The sequence below is a fragment of the Talpa occidentalis genome, unplaced genomic scaffold, assembly GCF_014898055.3.
Source record: "Talpa occidentalis isolate TD23 unplaced genomic scaffold, MPIMG_talOcc4v2.1, whole genome shotgun sequence".
NCBI classification, from domain to species: Eukaryota; Metazoa; Chordata; class Mammalia; order Eulipotyphla; family Talpidae; genus Talpa; species Talpa occidentalis.
This window is the reverse complement of record NW_026555331.1, coordinates 152,603,237-152,621,888: the sequence shown is the minus strand read 5'-3', so window position 1 is coordinate 152,621,888 and position 18,652 is coordinate 152,603,237. Positions and strand designations below refer to the sequence as shown.

The 18,652-nt window shown below is 54.1% G+C and overlaps 1 protein-coding gene and 1 long non-coding RNA gene across 2 annotated transcripts; one reads left to right on the top strand and one right to left on the bottom strand.

Moving 5' to 3' along the window:
- Positions 1–1,279: 1,279 nt before the first annotated feature.
- LOC129145373 (uncharacterized) lies at positions 1,280–4,241 on the bottom strand. The gene is made up of 3 exons (XR_008550905.1): positions 4,001–4,241; positions 3,048–3,750; positions 1,280–1,609 (listed from the first exon to the last, which is right to left on the bottom strand). It is a non-coding gene; the product is annotated as an uncharacterized LOC129145373 (long non-coding RNA).
- A 13,509-nt stretch (positions 4,242–17,750) lies between these two features.
- On the top strand, positions 17,751–18,627 carry LOC119251555 (GTPase IMAP family member 7-like). Its single transcript, XM_037518799.1, is given in 2 exon segments — positions 17,751–18,428; positions 18,430–18,627. Coding segments are annotated over 2 exon segments (876 nt in total).
- The last annotated feature ends 25 nt before the right edge of the window (positions 18,628–18,652 follow it).

Here is an 18,652-nt window from a genome sequence, read left to right as displayed (position 1 = left end):
ATGTGGTCATCCGACAGCCAAGGGGCCTGAGAGCTGAAACCTGAAGAGTAAGACTGAGCTGGACCCACCACAGAGGACTCCCTGGTCTGCCTGTACCTTGAAACAAGGAGCCAAAGGTGCGGGTCGCGTGTGGTCCCAACAGGTCCCAAGGGGAGAGGACATTCTCTTCGGTGTGTTTCCAGTTTTCGAAAAGAAAAAATCCCAGCAGGACGGAGTGTGATGGATGTCAGGCTCCCCTAATGTGCTAAAATCCTGAGGCAGACCAACCCCTTGTGTTTGGTGAGAAAGAGATGCTCTATAAGGGTCACCCCAGAGATTCTCCCTGCTGGACATGGGGGGAAACACCTCCATTTGTGAATCAGCGGGAAGACGGTCAGTGTGGTGAACAGCTGCCCAGGGCGGCCCGGGGAACTCCTCCCTGTGACTCTCCAAACCGCTGGCGCAGAGGCCAGATGCTACTAAATGTTCCGCAAACGTTGTTGGGGTTCAAGTCTACTTATAATGCGTAAAATGGGCAGGGTGCGGTGGAAGAGAACTGGGAGAGTAAAGGGAAACCTGAGGAAGTGACTCGGAAAGTTCCCAAACAAGCAAAAGGATCAGGGGCCCTCTGCTTCCAGATGCGTTTTGCAATGTCTCCAAGGACTAGAGTGCACAGGAATTTAGGGAGCACATCCCACGTGCCAGAAGCATGGTCCACCTCACCGACAGGGAAGAGGTCACGGCCCCCCACTGCTGGGGGGGTATTAGTCCCATCTCTATTTGCTAACCCGAAGTAACAGGTATTTCGCTCTCCTTGGGCGGTACTCCCTGGGGAGGGATGCGTGTTTGTGGCGTAAGGGGCACTGTCTCTGCGCTGGCACCACCGAGGTGCTCCGCAAGGCAGGGAGGGGAGGCGTTGCATAACCACCTGTCTGGCTCCGTGATGGGAAGAAGCAAAGTTCCATCTAAATACAAATCGGAGTGGGCGAGGGATCCTGAGGTCTGGTATTTTCTAGCTTCCTGCATTCTTTCGTGAGGAACTGAAGCTGCTCAGCGCTTACTTGTTGATCATTTTGTTTACAACACCGTGGGCTTCTCTGCTTCGAGTCATCAGAATAAGAAGTTCAAGGAACCCTGAAAGCACGAGTTTGTTCCCCCAGTGCTGCAAGAGGGGCATCAGGTGGGGCTGTGCATGGCTGCCTGTGGAGCAGAGGCCTCAGGGGCAGCACCCCGTGGGCAGGGCGGGGGCACCAGGTGGGGCTCTGCGGTGGAGGTGGACTCCCTGACACCGCGGCTTTTGTCTGCCCCCCCAGCTCATCCCAGGCCTTGGACACCGAGACCCCAGAGGGTCACAGCTGAGACTGGTCTTACTGGGTAAGACTGGAGCAGGGAAAAGCGCCATGGGGAACAGCATCCTCGGGAGGAAGGCGTTTCATTCCAGCCTCGCTGCACAATCCGTCACCAAGTCCTGCCAGAGAGAGAGCAGCCCCTGGCACGGGGGAGAAGTGGTGGTGGTGGACACGCCTGGCATCTTCGATACGGAGAAACCCGATGCTGACACCAGCAAGGAGATTATGGGGAGCCGCGCTACTCATGTCGTCTGACAAAAGTCCGGGCATGGGGCAGATTTCTGAAAAATCAGGAATCTCGTTAGCTGACTCCAAGAGTCTCCTCATTTGTTTATGGCTAGTTTCTACCATTGCTAAAAATACGCACTTAAAAGTAAAACTGCAAACACTGATCAATCACTGAATAACCAATTTGATGGCAAATGGCACTGCATGATACAAATATTACATTTTTCATAAAATTAGTAGTCCCCTGCCAAAAAGGCAGCAATGCAACATTTGGCTTTACATTAACCAGTGAAAAAACTTCTGGAACCAAAAGGTTGTAAACTTCTATCAGCCAAGTCTTTGATATAGAGATGTGGTGTCTTGAGGCAAGAGCTAATTGGAGAAAGAAATTCCTTTACTTTAAAGTTAAAGATAACAGTTGGGTGGCAGAGGCGAGCCATGCTCCAAGTATAAGAAGATTCCTGATAAACCAGGAGACGCCATAGCTGACTACTGCTAAATTCTTCCTGTTTGTTTAGGGCTAATTCCCCTGGATGTGACAATTGGGATGGTAGCTGTTAGAGTGTGCATTCAAGAATAAGTCAACAGCAATTTGTGACTGGTTGAGCTAGTAATCACGGCAGCACAAATAACGCACTCGGAAATGGTCAATGTTACAACTACTGCTATGTCACATATGGACCATTTTTGAGAATCAAAGGCTATAACCATCTCCGCTCCTGCCCCTGATGAAATATTTGTAGTTCCTTAAAACAACAACCAGCAACCTTATGGAAGGAGAGATTGCCCCTTGATCTTATAGTTAAATACTGAAACTAGGCTGACTAGATAGTCGAGGAGTGATAGGTAGAAAACTCTTTGTTTAGATTAGGAGACTTCCTCCCTTCATTGAGAGCTGGGGCCTAGGGAAGAGTCAGTGCGGCTTGCCTGGCATGAACGCCCTCCAGGCCCTTGGCTCCTTAATATCAAATCAGTATTAAAACAATATACTATAGATGATGATTTCTATATAAAAGCCTTCTGTTTTTTTACTTGAATCAATTAGTTATAAGTTAGTCTAAACTTTATAGGTTAGTTAGAAATCATCTCTTTGTCTCCCTTCCCCCAGGTAACTCCCCGCCCTTTGTTTCCCTCAGCCCTTAGTTAATCCTTCACCATGGCAAACTTAGAAATGTTAGTTGCAGACACACAGGTTTTTTTGCTAGTGATACAATAACTGTTGGATTGTAAATAACGACTTTGAAAACATTTGTTTAGCAACTGTGCCTTCTTTAAGACAAAGAATAATAAATGTGACACCTCTGCCGGAAGGCAAACAGACCCTTGGCGGCTCCTGAAAAAGGACATGTGATGATTATTACCTTCCTACCTTATGCTTGTGCACTCACGATTTGCTTAGTATAAATAAAGGGCTGCTGAGCCCCTCAGCAGGATGATGTCAGCACCTGATCAAGTGTCTGCGTCTCTTCATTCCCCTTCCCCTTCCCTTACCATTTCTCTACAATTGCGCCGACGCCTTCCCATCCTTCAGGAACCCCTGACACCCAGACTGCTGCGGCTGGCTCGCAACAGGAGAATCAGAGAGGGACACTTGATGTGATCCTGGAAGCGCTGGAGATGACGTTTCTGGTTTTCTCACGTCTGTTCAAGGACGAGAAAGCGTGATGGAAATGTGTCTACTTTCTGGGAGACCGTGCCCCGTAGAATTCACTCCCCACAGTCACACACTCCCCGTTCCTCTGCTCGCAGCACCATGGGACACAGCCAAGCTCATGGTGGCAACTGGTAAATGTTTCACTGATTTGCAGGACACGCAAGTTCTCAGTTTGGGAAACTCGGAGCAGAAGGTATTGACGGTGCCGCCGTGCGATTTCTCCCTGAGACGCAGAGCAAAGGATGCAGGGACCAAAGGTGGTGACCCCGAGCTTTCTCTCCTTACCCCCAAACACACCTTTCTCCAGAGTCTTCTCACGGGGAGATGATCTTGCCAGGGTTTCTCCGCCCTTATTTGTACCTTCCAGACCCCGTCACCTCACCCATGTGGGTTATAGAAAGGTTAAGCATTTGCAGAGTCAGTTTTATGGCTGAGGACTGTATAGATCTCTCTCTGAATGAACGTAAACATGTTTAGTTACATTTTACAGGAGGACTCAATCATTTCTCACCTCCTTCCCATTGGAGAACAAAGCTCTGTCTGGAAATTAGATTTTTTAGTACTTGATTACATGAAATGCCATGAAAAGAGAAGGGCAGAGATGCAGCAGATGACAGAACAATCGTTGTAGATATATTTGCGGACACACTTCACCCACCGCAGCATCACCCACTTGCTGAGCACCCGGCTCTCTGCTCTCTTTGTAACCGCCCCCCCCCCCCCGCACCCCCTCTCAGGACCCCATAGCTGGCTTCTGGCTGACCTGGGTCCTCAGCTCAGGCCTGCCTACCTGGTGAGTCGCTGTTTATCACTATGATACTAAAGCTTTATTCTCCATATGGTGCACAGTTGCCGTCTGGTTTTCTTGGGAGTCGCCACGCTGCGTGTGAGAACACGGTGATGAGTTTCACGTGTGGTAAAATCTCTAGGGTGGTGTGGACTGGACCTGCCCTCGTCTCTCCAGCTCCTCTTCCCCGGAGGGTTTGAGCCGCTGTCACCTCCTCTGTCAGCAGGGACCCCACTCCCCTGGATTTCCACTCCTCACTGTGTTCTGATAGACATCATAGTTAACCAACATTCTGAGGATGCTGTGGTGTAACAAATCCTTTCAAATTTGGGGGACAGAACTGTAGCCCCTACTCCTTTCCTGTTCTCCTTCCCCTGGGTGCTCCTGGGGCTTCTCCAGCTCACCCCATGTCCCCCTACGTGCTCTGGTGGCCCCAGGAGACCCTGTCAGCTCTCCCTGCTCTGCCATCTTGAAACTGGCTTCTCTGGACCCCAAGCCAGGTTGCCCAAATAAGGCCACACCTCTTCTGTATTTCCCCAAAACCCAAGTGATGGAGAATAGACAACCCATTCTGGGGAAATTCCCAGTCATACACAGTTGGCATTTTTCACAATTTTTTTTTTTTAATATTAGAGGCTGATGTTTAAGTGTTTCTCAGTATTCTCTGAGGCAGTAGCCATCAGAGCCACCTGGGAATCTTATTAAACTACAAAGTTTCGATGCAGTGGACACGTGCAACAGGAGATTCTGCTACCAGAGCAGGTTCCCGACTGGCTTGCCACAGAACCAGCCCCTGCAGAGAGGCCTCCACAGAGAGAACCCCTGCGCTGGAAGGAAAAAAGTGGAAATGCCTTCGTAATGGCCGAGGCGAGTCCCCTGACCCTCGGGCTTCCAGCTGATGCAGGGCTACAAGGATGCTTTCCCCTGCTGGATCCTGACGGAAACTGCAGATAAAGAAACATCAAATAATGGGCCTCCCCGGTGGCGCAGCAGTTGAGCGCTGCGTTGTGAAGCTGCCCGCAGCCTCTGCAGCGCCAGTTCTATCCCTGGTCGTCGGTGAGGGTCCCACATGGCGCGCAGACCTCTCCTGCCGCCCGCTGCTCCCCTCAGCAGTGTCCTTCAGTCCTTCTGCCTGCTCTGCTCCCCGCTCTGGCTCTGGTGAATTCTCTCACCCTCCTGCGCTTCTGACTGTACCCAGTGCTTGTATAAACAAACAAACAAATCTTAAAAAAAAAAAGGAAACATCGAATAAGCTCATGTCATGTGTGGGCGCCACACCTCGGGAGCCTCCCGGTAAAGATGCGGTGGAGACCATGTCAGGGGCCAAAGGCCAGAGTCTTTGGCTTCTCCTTGCACTGAGCTTGGCGTAGACAGTCACAGCCTGAGGCCTGTGGACCCAGGCCTGCTGGCCGCCAGGGAGAGGACTCTGGCCGCCTGTGGAATGAAACAAGGAACCAGGACAGGCCCTGCCTGGTCCCCGCAGGTCAGGGGAGAGGACACTCTCTTCAGTGTGTTTCCTGTTTTGAAATGTGGAAATAATAGCAGGAAGTGGTCTGATGGATGCCCGGCTCCCAGTGTCCTCACACCCGGCGGTCGACCCTCCGTGCTGGTGGCGAGGAGGCCTGGAGATGCCCTGACCTGCACTGAACAAGCACCCACCCCTCCTGCCAGTCAGAGGGGACGGCCTGGGGCCCAGGGGCCGAGTCACAAGCTCAGATCTTATTCACCCTTGTTTAGAATATTTTGTTGGACCTTTAATTCTGGCTTCAGGTGACCAGGCTTGTCAGAGGTTTTGCTTGTTGAGAGGAAATGACATTGCAGACTCCCTGGGTATTTGCTGTCGGGTCTTCACCAGCTCTTCTCTCTGTCTCCTGACTGCAGCAAACCCACTGCCTTTGTTGCTGTGATGCCTGCTCTTCCCGCCTCTCTCTGCCCGTCTCTCTTCCCTTGCGCAAACTACACCTCCAGTCACTTTCACATCAGTTATTGCCTTTGTCTTAAAGTTACAATGTGTCCATATTTCAGCTGAAATTAATGTAATTTTGTTATAATTATCACTATTTACACTTAATTACTGATGTCAATGTAGGGAGGGCCATTCTAGCGTGCTGTCTGTGCAAATAGTCACATGAAAGTATTACATCCGCGTGTAAAACAGCTCCTTCAGCCTGAGGCAGCCCGGATGCTGCCTGCTCTCTGGCGTGTCAGTAGAAGAGTAGAAATTCAAAATACGTTCTTCTCCTTTAATGCGGCAAATATGTGATACAGCAGGTAGTGTGTTTCTATTAAACAGTAAAGCAGTGTTTTGAGGTAAAAAATCCTATGTTGCTTCCAATTTTTAATGGAAAACTAAAGCCAATTATAATGAACTAAAATTTAAAAATCAGTGTTTCAGGGCTCCAGCTGGATTTCACACACTCAGCAGCCTCTGGGCAGGCGGCTCCCCCAGCGCAAACTGCATTTCCTTGAAATTACTCAAGTATTTGGAAATTAAATACACCCTTCTAATTCACAAGTAAACAAGGACGTCACAAAGAAAACGAAGTATTTTAAACTGAATGATCATGAAAACAGATATACCAAAAATTGTGTAATAGAAACACACAGAGAGAAACTGCATGGCTTTGTATCCTTATTTAGAAGAATAAATAATAGTGCGCAGGGTACTGTCGAGACTCTGGATCCTGTTATCTCCTTCTGAAGAATGATGAATTTGTTCCAGCAGCACTTCAGTTACTGGCAGAACACGATGACCTTGGGAAGGCCTGTATTGACATGTCACTCACAAGGCACTACAAGTTTGCTCTTCCTTTAGCGCAAATTCCTTAGACCTCATGTGGTTCTGAGTCCTCAAGTGTGACCCCTTTGGTATTTCAGTCGAAATTTCCAAGTTTACCACCCTCTTATGTGCTGGAATGGAGCTTCCATTGCTGCTGTGGGCAACAGCTGACCTCTCTGACCAAGAAAGCAGTTATTTCATCCTTCCAGAAAATTCTCCCCTGATCACTTTGGAGATCAGAGTTCATAGGTCAGTCTGTGATTTAAAGTGTGGTTATACGCAGAATTTCCAATGGCCTTTCTCCCATTCTGTGGCTTTTTTCTTTCAAGAGTTCCCCATCATTTGCTAAATGTCCTGGCTGCCCCAGAACTCCGTCCTCTTATTCACGGGTCACTGTAAATTTCTGCTTGAGGGATTACTCGGTGTCAGCAAATGGGAAGCATCTTCAGGGGAAAAGACTCACACGTGACAGCAGGGTACTCCCCCCAATTCAGGGTCAAGTTCCCTCTATATCTGCCCATACTTAGTACTTCCCAGGACGTTCAAAATGGTAGTTTTCAAATTTCTTTTGTGTTTTCTACGTCATTCATTAATGCTATTCAGGAGGGTTGGGAGTCAGAAACTGTCCTGTGACTTCTAACAGTTTCTTTGACCCAACAAGGAGCAAACAACCCTGCACTCACTCGCTCTTCAAACACCCCAAATCCCTGGCTCTCCTGCTTTGCTCCGGAGTAAGATGATTTTTCTAAAATAGACATTTTAAAGTTCACTAACAATAGATATTAAAAGTTCATCCATGTTAAAGTTCAGTAGAACTGTTGACAGCTTTGACCAAGACAACCCTCCCTCCTCACTGCACCTCAGTCCACCCTCCTACTGGCAGCACCCAGACTGTGGGGTTTCCGGAAGCCTGGAATGGGCCTTCCCCATTCTCTGGAGCCAGGGGGTGGTGGCAGCACCGATCTCTCCTCCTGAAATGTTGGGGAAGCGGCTTCCCTGATTCTTATAGTAAGGACAGAAAGCATCATTTTGATATAAACACAGAAAATTCCTTTCAAATTTTTAATAAATGACATGTTTTCTGACTTGCCTTTAGAGTGATTGGATGGGTGTCATTGGTGAAATGCCCATATGACCTATTTTGATATTAATTAACACCTAAGCTTAAACAGTAACACCTGATGAAGGACACCTGTCTTCTTACCCTAATGGAAATGCAGATGATTTTATCTTTACTTTACTAGCGCTGACCTTGTGGATGACCTTGATTCACTTAACCTTGAAGTATTTGCCAATTCCTGATAAAATCATGTGTAAACACTAGAGAATTCCAACTGCCAACACCAGTCAGATTCTTTTTTGAAAATGAAATGAGTGATTTACCTGTCACATAAATAGGAAAGGCCCAAGGGAAGCAAAGGGCATATGAGAGGAAGGTTGAGGGGGAATCAGCCAACCACAGCAGAGTCCACACGGCAGTCATCCCATCACTGCTTTATTCACAGGAGCAGAACAGCAGAAGACAGGAACAAGAGTCAAACATCCTGACAAGGATTTGACAAAGATATGAAAACCGAATACAGTTCACTGGGAAGTGGGTTGCTGATGAAGTCCATGGTTCTGGCTGTCGTGAGAAGGCGGCTTTCTTAAGAATACACCAAGACAAGTCTGTGTGCGGCCTTCAGATTTTTCCGAGGCTTTTAGCAAAAGAAAAGTTTTCTTAAGCCTTTTGTAGGAGTCCACTGCTCTGGGGCCTGAGGGTGGCCTGGCGGTCAGCTGGAGGCCTGAGGTGAGGGGTCTGAGGTGTAGGATCTCTGGTCAGCAGGCGAGGGTGGGCCAGGCCTGAGGCTGTGTCCTGGGACTCCAGTTTATTCACCAGTCGTCACCCCACCTCCACTCCCTCCCACCACCGAAAACATGGCAAGAGAACTTGTGCTTGAAGAAAGCCAAGGAGGAGCGAGCGGGAAGCATGTTCCCCCCTTTTCTCTCATCATTGCACCCTGAAGGTCAGGCTCCCCATGCGCGTCTGGACCCCAGGAAACTGAGCTGCATCAGGGGTGGGTCAGCCTCCACCTGCAGTCCGAGGGCACTGGCAGACCAGAGCCCGAGCAGACCCTATCTGCTCCCTCCTGTTCCCACCCCACCTCTGCTGAGTCCTGTCCACGGGAGCCTCCTCTGACAGACACCCACGCTGCAGGGTGCTCCCCATCAACCAGGCGGTGCTCCAGGATGTTCAAGTCATTCATCTGCTCCCCTTGCGGGCCCTCTCCTCTCTGCCTCCCTCCATACTCGCCCCCAGATATCTCCCTGGGGGACTCAAACGGCAGACACTCATCCACCCAAGCCTTCTCCCACCAGCAAGGGGGAAGGGAAGGGGCTGAGGCAGGGCTTAAAAGGTCTTTATTTTCTAAGGCCGGGAGGCAGGAGGCCTGAGGAGTGACAGGTGTCAGGCCTGAGTGTGTGGGCTCAGGGACGGGTTCTCTGCTCATGTCCCCCTGGCGGCCCCAGGGTTTAGCCAGCTCTGGGTCCACCTTCTCGGGCAGCCCTGCCCTACGTTATTCCCTCCCACCTGAAGAGTCTCGCGGGAAGGCTTGTTTGTGGCGATGGCCTCTTTCCCACCTCACTCCCTGGCCCGGCCCAGCCTCCGTCCCTCCCACGTGTCTCCAAGCCCATGCACACCCCGAGCCCACACAGCGCAGGTATTTCCCGCTCGTTACGCTACATCAGCATGAACAAGTGACTGCAGGGACCCCACGCTGGGGTGCACAGGAACATGAGGCCCAGGCTGCCCAGAGGCAGCTTCGTGTCTATGGGCTAGAGACGAGCATCTCAAGAGGTGAAGGCCTGAGGGGAGAGGCTCCTTCTCTACAGGGGCACAGGGGAGGGAGCCGTGTGCCCTGGACAACCTGATGAAGGGCCTGACAGAGCCGGGACTGGAGCCCACACCCTGTCTCACCACACCAGACAGCGTGGCCTGAGGCCTGGGCTGGTCAGTCACCCTGGGCAGGAAGTGACCGAGTCACCCTGGGCAAGGTGACCATGAGCAAGGGAGGCTGCAGGACGTGACGGCCCTGGTGGAGTCCAGCAGAGGCTTAAATGGACGCCCTGGGCAGCAGCCGTCTGTGAGTTCCCTCAACTTCCTTCTGGACCCTGCGCAGGCCCTCTGGCCAGCACTCCCCCAGGGGCCCTTCCTTGGTGGCCTGGCCCTGGCCCAGCGGCTCCCCGGGCACCTCCTGGGGCCCAGGGTGGTCCTAGCAGTACCGGTAGGCCGCGTTGCTGAAGTGGCGGCCCTCACTTTTCCACAGCATGCCCTGGACCTGGAGCAGCAGCTCCTGCAGCTGGGCCTCCTGCTCGGCGCCCTTGGCCCCGTTGTCAAAGCCACAGTGGCTCCGCGAACACAGCATGGCCAGCCAGGCCAGGTCGTGGTTGTCGGTGTCGCGCAGGAACTCGTCCAGGGAGCCGTCGCCCAGGTCCTCCCTGCGCGTGAACACCCGCACTGTGTGTGCCAGCACGGCCAGGCCGAAGAGCTCCTGCAGGCGCCAGGCTGCCGTGCGGTCCTGCTCAGTAAAGCGGACCAGCTCGTGACCAGCAACACGGCGTGCAGGCCCGGGGCCGACAGCCAGATGGCCTCGCAGGCGTCCCGCAGAGCCGCATCGGCCGGGCCCCCACTGGACAGCAGGTCGGGCGTGTCCAGCACCTCCAGCTCCAGGCCGGCCCGCCTGCGCCGCGCCTTCTGGAAGGCCTGGGTCACACCGGCTGGGAGCTGAGCCGGGACTCGAACTCGCACCGGCCCAGGATGCTGTTGCCCGTGGCGCTCTTCCCGCTGCCGCTTTTGCCCACCAGGAGCAGCCTCAGCGTTGTGGGCTTCGGGGTCAGCTCCCTCAGACCTGGGGAGGAGAGGGGGTGGGTCTGGCCAGCCACCAGAGGGCCTGGTCCGATGTGCTCTAGGGGTGCACATGCTGGGAAACCACATGGATACCATGTTCCCAGGTTCACGTTTAAACCTCATTTTAGGGTCAGCGTTCTCACCAGGGGGCCCGTCCACCATGACGTGGGCCTGGGTGTCCAGGGACCCTGACTGAAGGCCCTTCTCAGTGAGAGGGGGGTGTGACTCAGGGACCACGTCTTCCGAGGGGACAGTCACACCCTCCTCCCCAGCTTTTCCCTCGGGCGGGTGGGCCGTGGGGGCTACTCAGCAGACCCGTCGGGGTCACATCCCAGGTCACTCCTTGGTGACTGGATTGAGCCTCTCACCAGCATGGAGCTGAGACATTCGGCTGAGCGGAGACGTGGACCAATAACGGGGCATATAGAGAAGCCCAGTGTCAGCATGTCAGTGATGCCTGGACTGAGGGCGGAGAGGGCAGGCCCGTCTCCTGACCTCCAGGGCCAGGACCAGAGCACCATGAGAGGCGCCAGGTGGGGCTGGGCCAGGCCTGTCCCACACGACGTCCCTGAGGCGTCTACGGGAAGGGTCCACGGCCCCTGAGGGGGACCGGCCTGTCGGCCTCTGAGTCTCCTCAGCACCCCACTTTTTCCATTGCTGCACCTGTGGCTGGCTGACCCACCAGCCAGTTCTGATGAGATGACTTGGGGTCCTTGAGCACCCCCAAGTGACTTGAAAGGAACTTGAGTGAATGGGCAGGATTCCCACAGAAGCCCGTCCCTGCCCACCCAGCGCAGCGCTGGACAGTCTCCTGTCAGAACCAGCCAGAGCCAGACCGGTCACTGGGCTCTAAGAAGAACACATCACCTGGGCCCTGAGGATTCTTAAGTAATAGTGAAGCTTGTTTATGGCTAAAAAGGGCAAATCAGGCCTCAGGACTCCTTGGTGTTTTAATGCCGCCTGTTAACACAGGTTTCTCCTAAAGGCTCAGGCCTTGAAGTTCGTCTAGTGAAACATCTTCAGTGTCATCAGTGTTTATGACACATCCTGGCCGGAGACGGATGGATTCCACATCCGATCTGTCTCCCAAGTTAGTGCACAATGAGCCATGAAAGTGGAGCACCTGCCCTGATGTCAGTATGAGCTTTGGGGTACCCTAGAGCTGTCCCCAGTCCTGAGCAGCTGCCAGCACATCCTCTGCCCACCTGGAGTCTGCAGCCTGGCCGGGAGCTCCCATCTGATCCAGCCGACCGGCACGCGGGGCCTGCTGGCCCCAACCCACTGTGTACAGTGGGGTCAGCCCCTCTTTCCTGAGCAGGGACCCCAGGATGTAGACCCCAGCCTGGGGACAGGGAGGGGTCCAGTACAGGGTGAGGGGCGCTGGAATTCCTTCCACACACTGCCTGTCATGGCCTTTCCCTCTCATCTGACGGGGGCAGGAGGGAAAAACCCCTCCCCAGAGGCCCTCTGATGGGGCTCTGATGCGGCCTCTCCACACACCACCTGCCCGTCACCCCCCTGCACCTTCTCACATTCAAGTCAGCTGGGACAGTGGGTTACCTGGCGATGGGTCCCCCGAATGATTCTGAGACCGCGCTTCTGGAATGTCTTCAGGCACTTGCTCTTCAGATTTTTTTCCTTCCTCCTTTTAGGGAGAAGATATGACATGTTTCTGATTTTTCTGAGTTTTAATCAAATGACTTGTGTTTGCCGGAGGATGTTTAATCATGGAGCTTGCTGAGGGAGGGCGGGAGATACTTTACCTCTTCAGGACCCTGCGTCCCCCCCCACACCTTTTCTCTCACGCTTGAGCACACTTGTTCACACACATACACACACACACACCCTCTGTGGTGTCCATCAGGACCGAGGAGGTGTCATGGAGGAAGGTCCTGCACAATCTCCCTGCCCCTGAATGGGTGGCACTTGAATAAAGAGGGGCCCCGGGGTGCTCTGTGGGCAGGACGGAGGAACAGGGGCCCAGAGCAGTTGGGGTTATAGTGGGAGACCTGGTGGCCAGTCTGTGCCCGAGGCCAGGAGCAGGTGTTGCTGGGAGGAGCTGTATCTGGCTCTTGGGGCAGAAGGTTGTCCAGGCTTCACCTATGGGGGAGACTTGGCAGTGAGCACTATGTGGGCATGAGAGCGGGGGGTCCAGGTCTGGGGGAAGAACACAGCACGCACAGCACCCCCACCCCCAGGCAGGACAGTGGGAGACCTGGGGCTCATCTGTACAGTCACAGTCAGGGGGTGCCTGCTGCCTGGGCCTCGGTGTCCCCAGAGTGTCAGTACTTGGTGGAACCAGATTCTCTTCCCCAGTAAGATTCCAGCACATTCATGACACTTTTCAGATCAAGTCTTAGTCCTCTTGGAAATGTAGGGCCGTGTCACCCCTCCCAGCAACCCGTCACCCTGCTGGTGGAGAGCAGTGGGCGCCCGGCCAGGCTCCTCGGGGACTGACCCGGCTCCCTCTCTCAGGAGCCCTGGGGTCCGGTCTGCTGATGTTCTCTGGGAGCCTGGACAGGATCCCCACGGCCCAGGACTGTTTCCAGAACATCCAGGACACCCAGAGACCTTTGCAGTCAGACAGAGTCTCCAGGTGTGGGACCCAACTTCAGGGGCCTACATGGACAGTGCCCCCACCCTGCGGCCAGAGGTGCTGCTCTGGGTCATGGACGCGCTGCAACCCCCAGCCCCAGGAGCCAGTGGGTGGGAGCAGCTGCCCAGGGCTGTGGGGTGTAATGCCGCTCATGGCGACTCCCCAGTCAGCTGTGACTCTCTGCAGAACTCCAGGCCTATGAGCAGTGTCTCCCAGACCGGACACTCTCTCAGGGACATGGCGTCTAACCCCCAGGGGCTTCTGGAACAGTCTCTGCAAAGTGCAGACACTCAGCCCCTTGCCCTCGGTTTCCTGCATTTTTGCTGTGGCTGCGGCAGCGCCTCCCCCATGAGTCTCCTTCCTCCTCCCAGAGAGGGGCAGGCTGGGCTAGGGCGGGGCCCTGAGGCACCTGGGAACCAGGATCCTGCACCCCAGGCCCCTTGTGAGCCACACCCCAGCCACTGCCTCTCCCCAGCCCTGCCCCGGACCGGGCCCCCAGGGGTGCTGCTTGGGGTAGTTCTGTCTCCAGACAGACACCCGCAGGCACCGCTCCCCGGTGGGTTCTCAGGATGACGGCGAACTCGGGACACGTCCCCGGGAAGGAGCAGCAACTCCCCTCAGACAGGCGGCCAGGGCACCCTCTGTTCACCCAAACACATGCACAGCAGGTGACAACACACACTCACACAACACACAGACACTCACACGAACCTACGTACACAACATAACACCTAAATATGACGCGTAGACACAACACACAGCATCACACTCATCACACACACACACAACACAACACAGTTACACTCACCCACCACACATACACGCACATGTGCGCGCACATACACACACATCTGTAACAGGAACAAACATATCGTGCACAGAAACACAAATACACATGCACAAACACGCCACACAACTGACTCACACCAAGCATTCCCACACAACCGTCACCCCCCACACACACAGCACACACAAACTCAAAGACACGCCCATCCCTCACACACCCCTCACCCCCACACGGGCACTCACCAGGCAGCTGGCAGCAGGTACTGTGTGTCCCCTGGGGCCGAGACGATCACCCCCACTTCCTGAGGAGGGAATTAATGGAGGGTGTCCAGAGGGCTGAACACAGAGGAGACATGGCTTAATTTTGAAGCAAAATTTCTTGGCTTTTGGAAAGGGCTTGCTCTGTGTGAGAGACGTGAGCACCTGCTACGCCTGCGTCTGGAGCGAACCGGCTGTCCACAGCGCTGTCAGCAGGACGTAGGCGCCGCTTGGTGATGGCGCTGCTGTGGACACCGAGCCAGGTCCTCTTTTCTCGGCACCAGGGAGAATGATCTTCCCGGCTCTGCCTTTCCCTGTGCGGTGGTCGCATGTGCCAGCTCTGCGAGGGGACACGCGCACTCCTTCCCATCCACCTGCTGGAGTACCCGCCTGCGACCAGCCCAGCTCTCACACCCCTTAGATTTAGTAGACTTTCTTCTCTTTATTGCCACGGAGATGGAGGCCTTCAGGATTTCAACATTTTGATCACGCAGGACCATGAGCTCCGAGATTTTAGATTTCAGGATTTGACCTCCTGGATCTGGGGTTTGTGATTGTGTCTTTCAGGATCGTGATCAGCACCAAGAAGTAAATTGCATCTATGAAAAATGAAAAGATGTTGCAAAATTATCATTATTTGTGGATGCTATGATCATATATCTGGGGAAATCAAGGGAATACACTGATAAACTCCTGTAAACAATGAGACCAATTCCAAGTGGAGGATGCAAGATGAAATAAAAACTCTAAAAATTGACTAACATGAAACAGTAGCCCAATAGATACAAATTGTCATTTTTAAAATAACCAAAAATAAAATACTGAAGAATAACCTTTAAAATTATGTAAAAAAAAAAAAATCGACCTGAAGAAAACTTGAACAAGATTGTCAGGATGTGGAGCAAGCAGAACTCTCACAGGGTATTGAGGGAAAATGTAAGCGGGTCAAACCACCCTGGACAATCCTGGTAGTGGCTAGGGAACCTCCTACCTCAATAGTCAGGGTGCAGCTACTGTACCCCAAGGGGAGCCCAGCAGAAGCAGGTGCGTGTGTTCACCAAAAGGAGTGCCTGCGACATTGGCAGTGGTGCTGCCCAGAACAACAGGCACTAGTAAATAGCCATAAAATAGGAGTGTTCTCCCCACAAACAAGGAGAGAAAAGAACATGGTAACTCCATGAGATCACAGACATGTACTTAGTTTGGTTGTGGTAAATACAACCCAGAGTCACCCAGGGAATAACTTAAGTTTGGGGACTGGGTGGACCTTGAGCTGGCAGCCATGGAAACTCCATCTGCGGGGAGCCCAGGGCTCATCCTGGAATGGTCTGTGGTCTCAGGGCAGAGGCCAGCACACCCTGTACTGGGCACATGGGTGGAGGCCATGGGCCCCCTGGGCTGGCTGTGACCTAAGGCCCCTGGCTGAAAACCAGCAACGGGACAGGTGCAAGGAGGGAAAGGTGTGAGCTGAGCCACCTGCAGGGCCAGTCCAGCAACAGGGAAACATTTCCCTTTTCTCTGTAAATGCAAATGCACATCGCTGGCTCCGCTCACCTGAGCTTCCTATGCTTGTGGCCCAGGGCTCAGGGCTCCAGAAGGAGGAACACACTTGTCCTCACTCGCAGCAGAGGCAGCAGCTCAGGGCTCTCCCAGAGAACTCGAGACTCATCGTCTGCAGAGAAGGTGAGGCCAAGAGGGCCGTGGGTGTGGTGATGCGCCTCAAGAGTGTGAGTGTGAGTGTTGGGGGGACATGGAGGAGAGCGCCGGCGGGGGCTGGCGTGAGGGGAGATGTGTCAGGAAACCAAGAGATTTACTGGAGTGACCTCCACAGGTCAATGTTTAGATTTCATTCTCATCTCATGCTTCATCACTTTGTGCCTTTCCTGTCTCGGGCTGTCAGTCAGGCATTCCTGGGAGAACCCCAAGTTCCTCTTCCTGGAAGATGGTCCCAGAAGCTGGACTCTAAGCAATAAAGGGTGTGTCCTAGTCTAGATCTTTCGAATAGAGTGTGTGTGTGTGTTCAGTGTGTGCAGAGACAGATCCACACAACTTCAGGATCACACCGACGTTACTCGTGGTGAATTATAAGAAGAGCTTAAAAGTGGTTTGGTTCTTTTCCACCTTGGGATGCATTTGCTGGAGGTTTTCATGCAATTAATGTGTTTTGAATCACTTGGAGTGTCTCCTGTGTGTAGTTCTTCCTGTGATGTTCTCAGGCACACGGGTCTGTTCCCTTGTTTCCTTTCATTTTTAAGAAGGAATTTTCAATATGACCTTGTTGTGATGTACAGTATTTACATGGTGCTAAAATCAAAACACAAAATGCCCTCTTCCTTCCACCCCCCCTTACCCTCTCGTTCTCTTGCTTACCCTCTGCCACGCGCCCTGGGCGCCCCCTCCAAATGAGCCGTGGTTTCAGGGCACGAGGCCTCTGTCACCCTGAAATGCCAGGACCTGCCCGTGAGGCCCCCGGGGCCGGAGCGGAGCCCGCACCTGCCGGACACTGTCTGCGGGGGAACGCGGGGTTTGCCCGGAGACCCTTCCTCTGGGCCCACAGTCACGGGGGACATGTTTGGGGGACCCCGCGGCCTGGGGTCTCGCCCTGGCGCCCCCTCTCCAACATGCCCTCACGTCCTGACTGCGGGGTGGCACTTGTCTCTCATCCCCCGGGGTCTCGGGGACCCCAGAAGCACCGCGGGGTCCCCCTCTCCCCAGCTGTTGCCCGCTGTCAGGAAGGCGGGGTGCGGCCCAGGGCCTCATGGTCAGAGCCGCACACCCCAAGTCCAGGTGTCCCCCTCGGGCCCGGTTTGCGTCGTGTTTTGGGGAAAGTTTGGGGAAGTCTCCCCAGCTCAGGCTTGGGGGGTGCGGGCCTGTCTCCTGTGGTGTCGCGGGGCGTCGCTTCTGGGGGTGACATCTGGACCCTCCGGCAGGTCCCAGGGAGCATGAGGGGAGGGGGCTGCCCTCCCGGCCAGCCCAGCCTTCCCCCCGACCCCACCCCTCCAGGGGCGCCTACCCTCAGGCCAGTTCGGCTGGGGGTGCTGCCTCCTGCCCGGTCCCCCCGTCGGCAGCACCCTGCGAAGCCCCCCCAGGTGAGTCACTGCCACCCCGTGTCTTCTCCCCTCCCGGCCTGTCCTGACTGCTTCTCCCCGTGCTGACCGTACCCCCTCCACCCTCGCCAACGTGGTCTGGGAGTGAGAGCGTGTCCACCGCCTCTGGTGCTGGATAGATGGAGAAAGATCAGAAGCATGTCCCGCTGCTCTCCTGCGGGGTGACTGGGAGAGAATGGCTCCTCGCAGGTTCTATGAACCATGTTTCTCCCATTGAGCTTCCCCAGCCCCACCTCCCCACTCGGTTCCTAGAGTAAACCCCACTAGTCAGGACGCGCCATGGCTTCCAACGCTGCTGATTCTCTTTCCTGACATTTCCCTCCAGGACCCACCCGGTGACCATGGCTCACAGTGAGGACAACGCGCTGAGGATTGTGCTCGTGGGGAAAACCGGCAGTGGGAAAAGTGCCACAGTGATCACCCTCCTGGGGAGAAGAGCATTTGAATCTAAACTTGCAGCCCACGCTGTTACCAGCACGTGCCAGGCAGAATCCCGGGTCTGGCAGGGGAGGAGGCTTCATGTGGTCGACACCCCAGGGCTCTTTGACACCAAGGAGAGCCTGGACACCACCTGCTTGGAGATCAGCCAGTGCATCCTGGCCTCGGCCCCGGGGCCCCACGCCGTCGTCATGGTGATGCAGCTCACCCACTGCACAGAGGAGGAGCAGAAAACTATCAAGTTGATCAAGAGCATCTTCTGGGAATCCGCCATGAAGCACATGATCTTCCTGTTCACGCGCGAGGATGATTTGGGGGACGATAGCCTGAGTGAGTTTATAGCACAGGGACCCAAGCCGCTAAGAAGCATGGTCGAGGAGTGTGGGGGCCGCTGCTGCGCCTTCAACAACAGGGAGGGGGAGGCCGAGAAGGAGGCTCAGGTGCAGGAGCTGGTGGGGCTGATAGAGAAGATGGTGCAGAGCAACGGAGGGGCCTGCTTCTCTGACAACATCTACGAGGAGATGGAGAAAAAGCTCAAAGAAAAGGAGAAGTTGAAGCAAAAGGACACAGAGCACAGAGATAAAAAAAATTAAACAGGTAGAAAAGGAAGATGCTGATAAGCCAAGGGAAGACAGGGAAAGGAAAATCGAAGCGCTGCAGAGGCAATGGGAAGAGCAGAGCAAAAATGCAAGGAATGAAGCTAAGGGCGGTGTGCTTGACGACACTGTGAATTGGGTCAAGGATACACTGTCAGGAATATGGCAGATGTTTTGGGAGTAATGTCAGCCTCAGCTTCCTTCCCAGC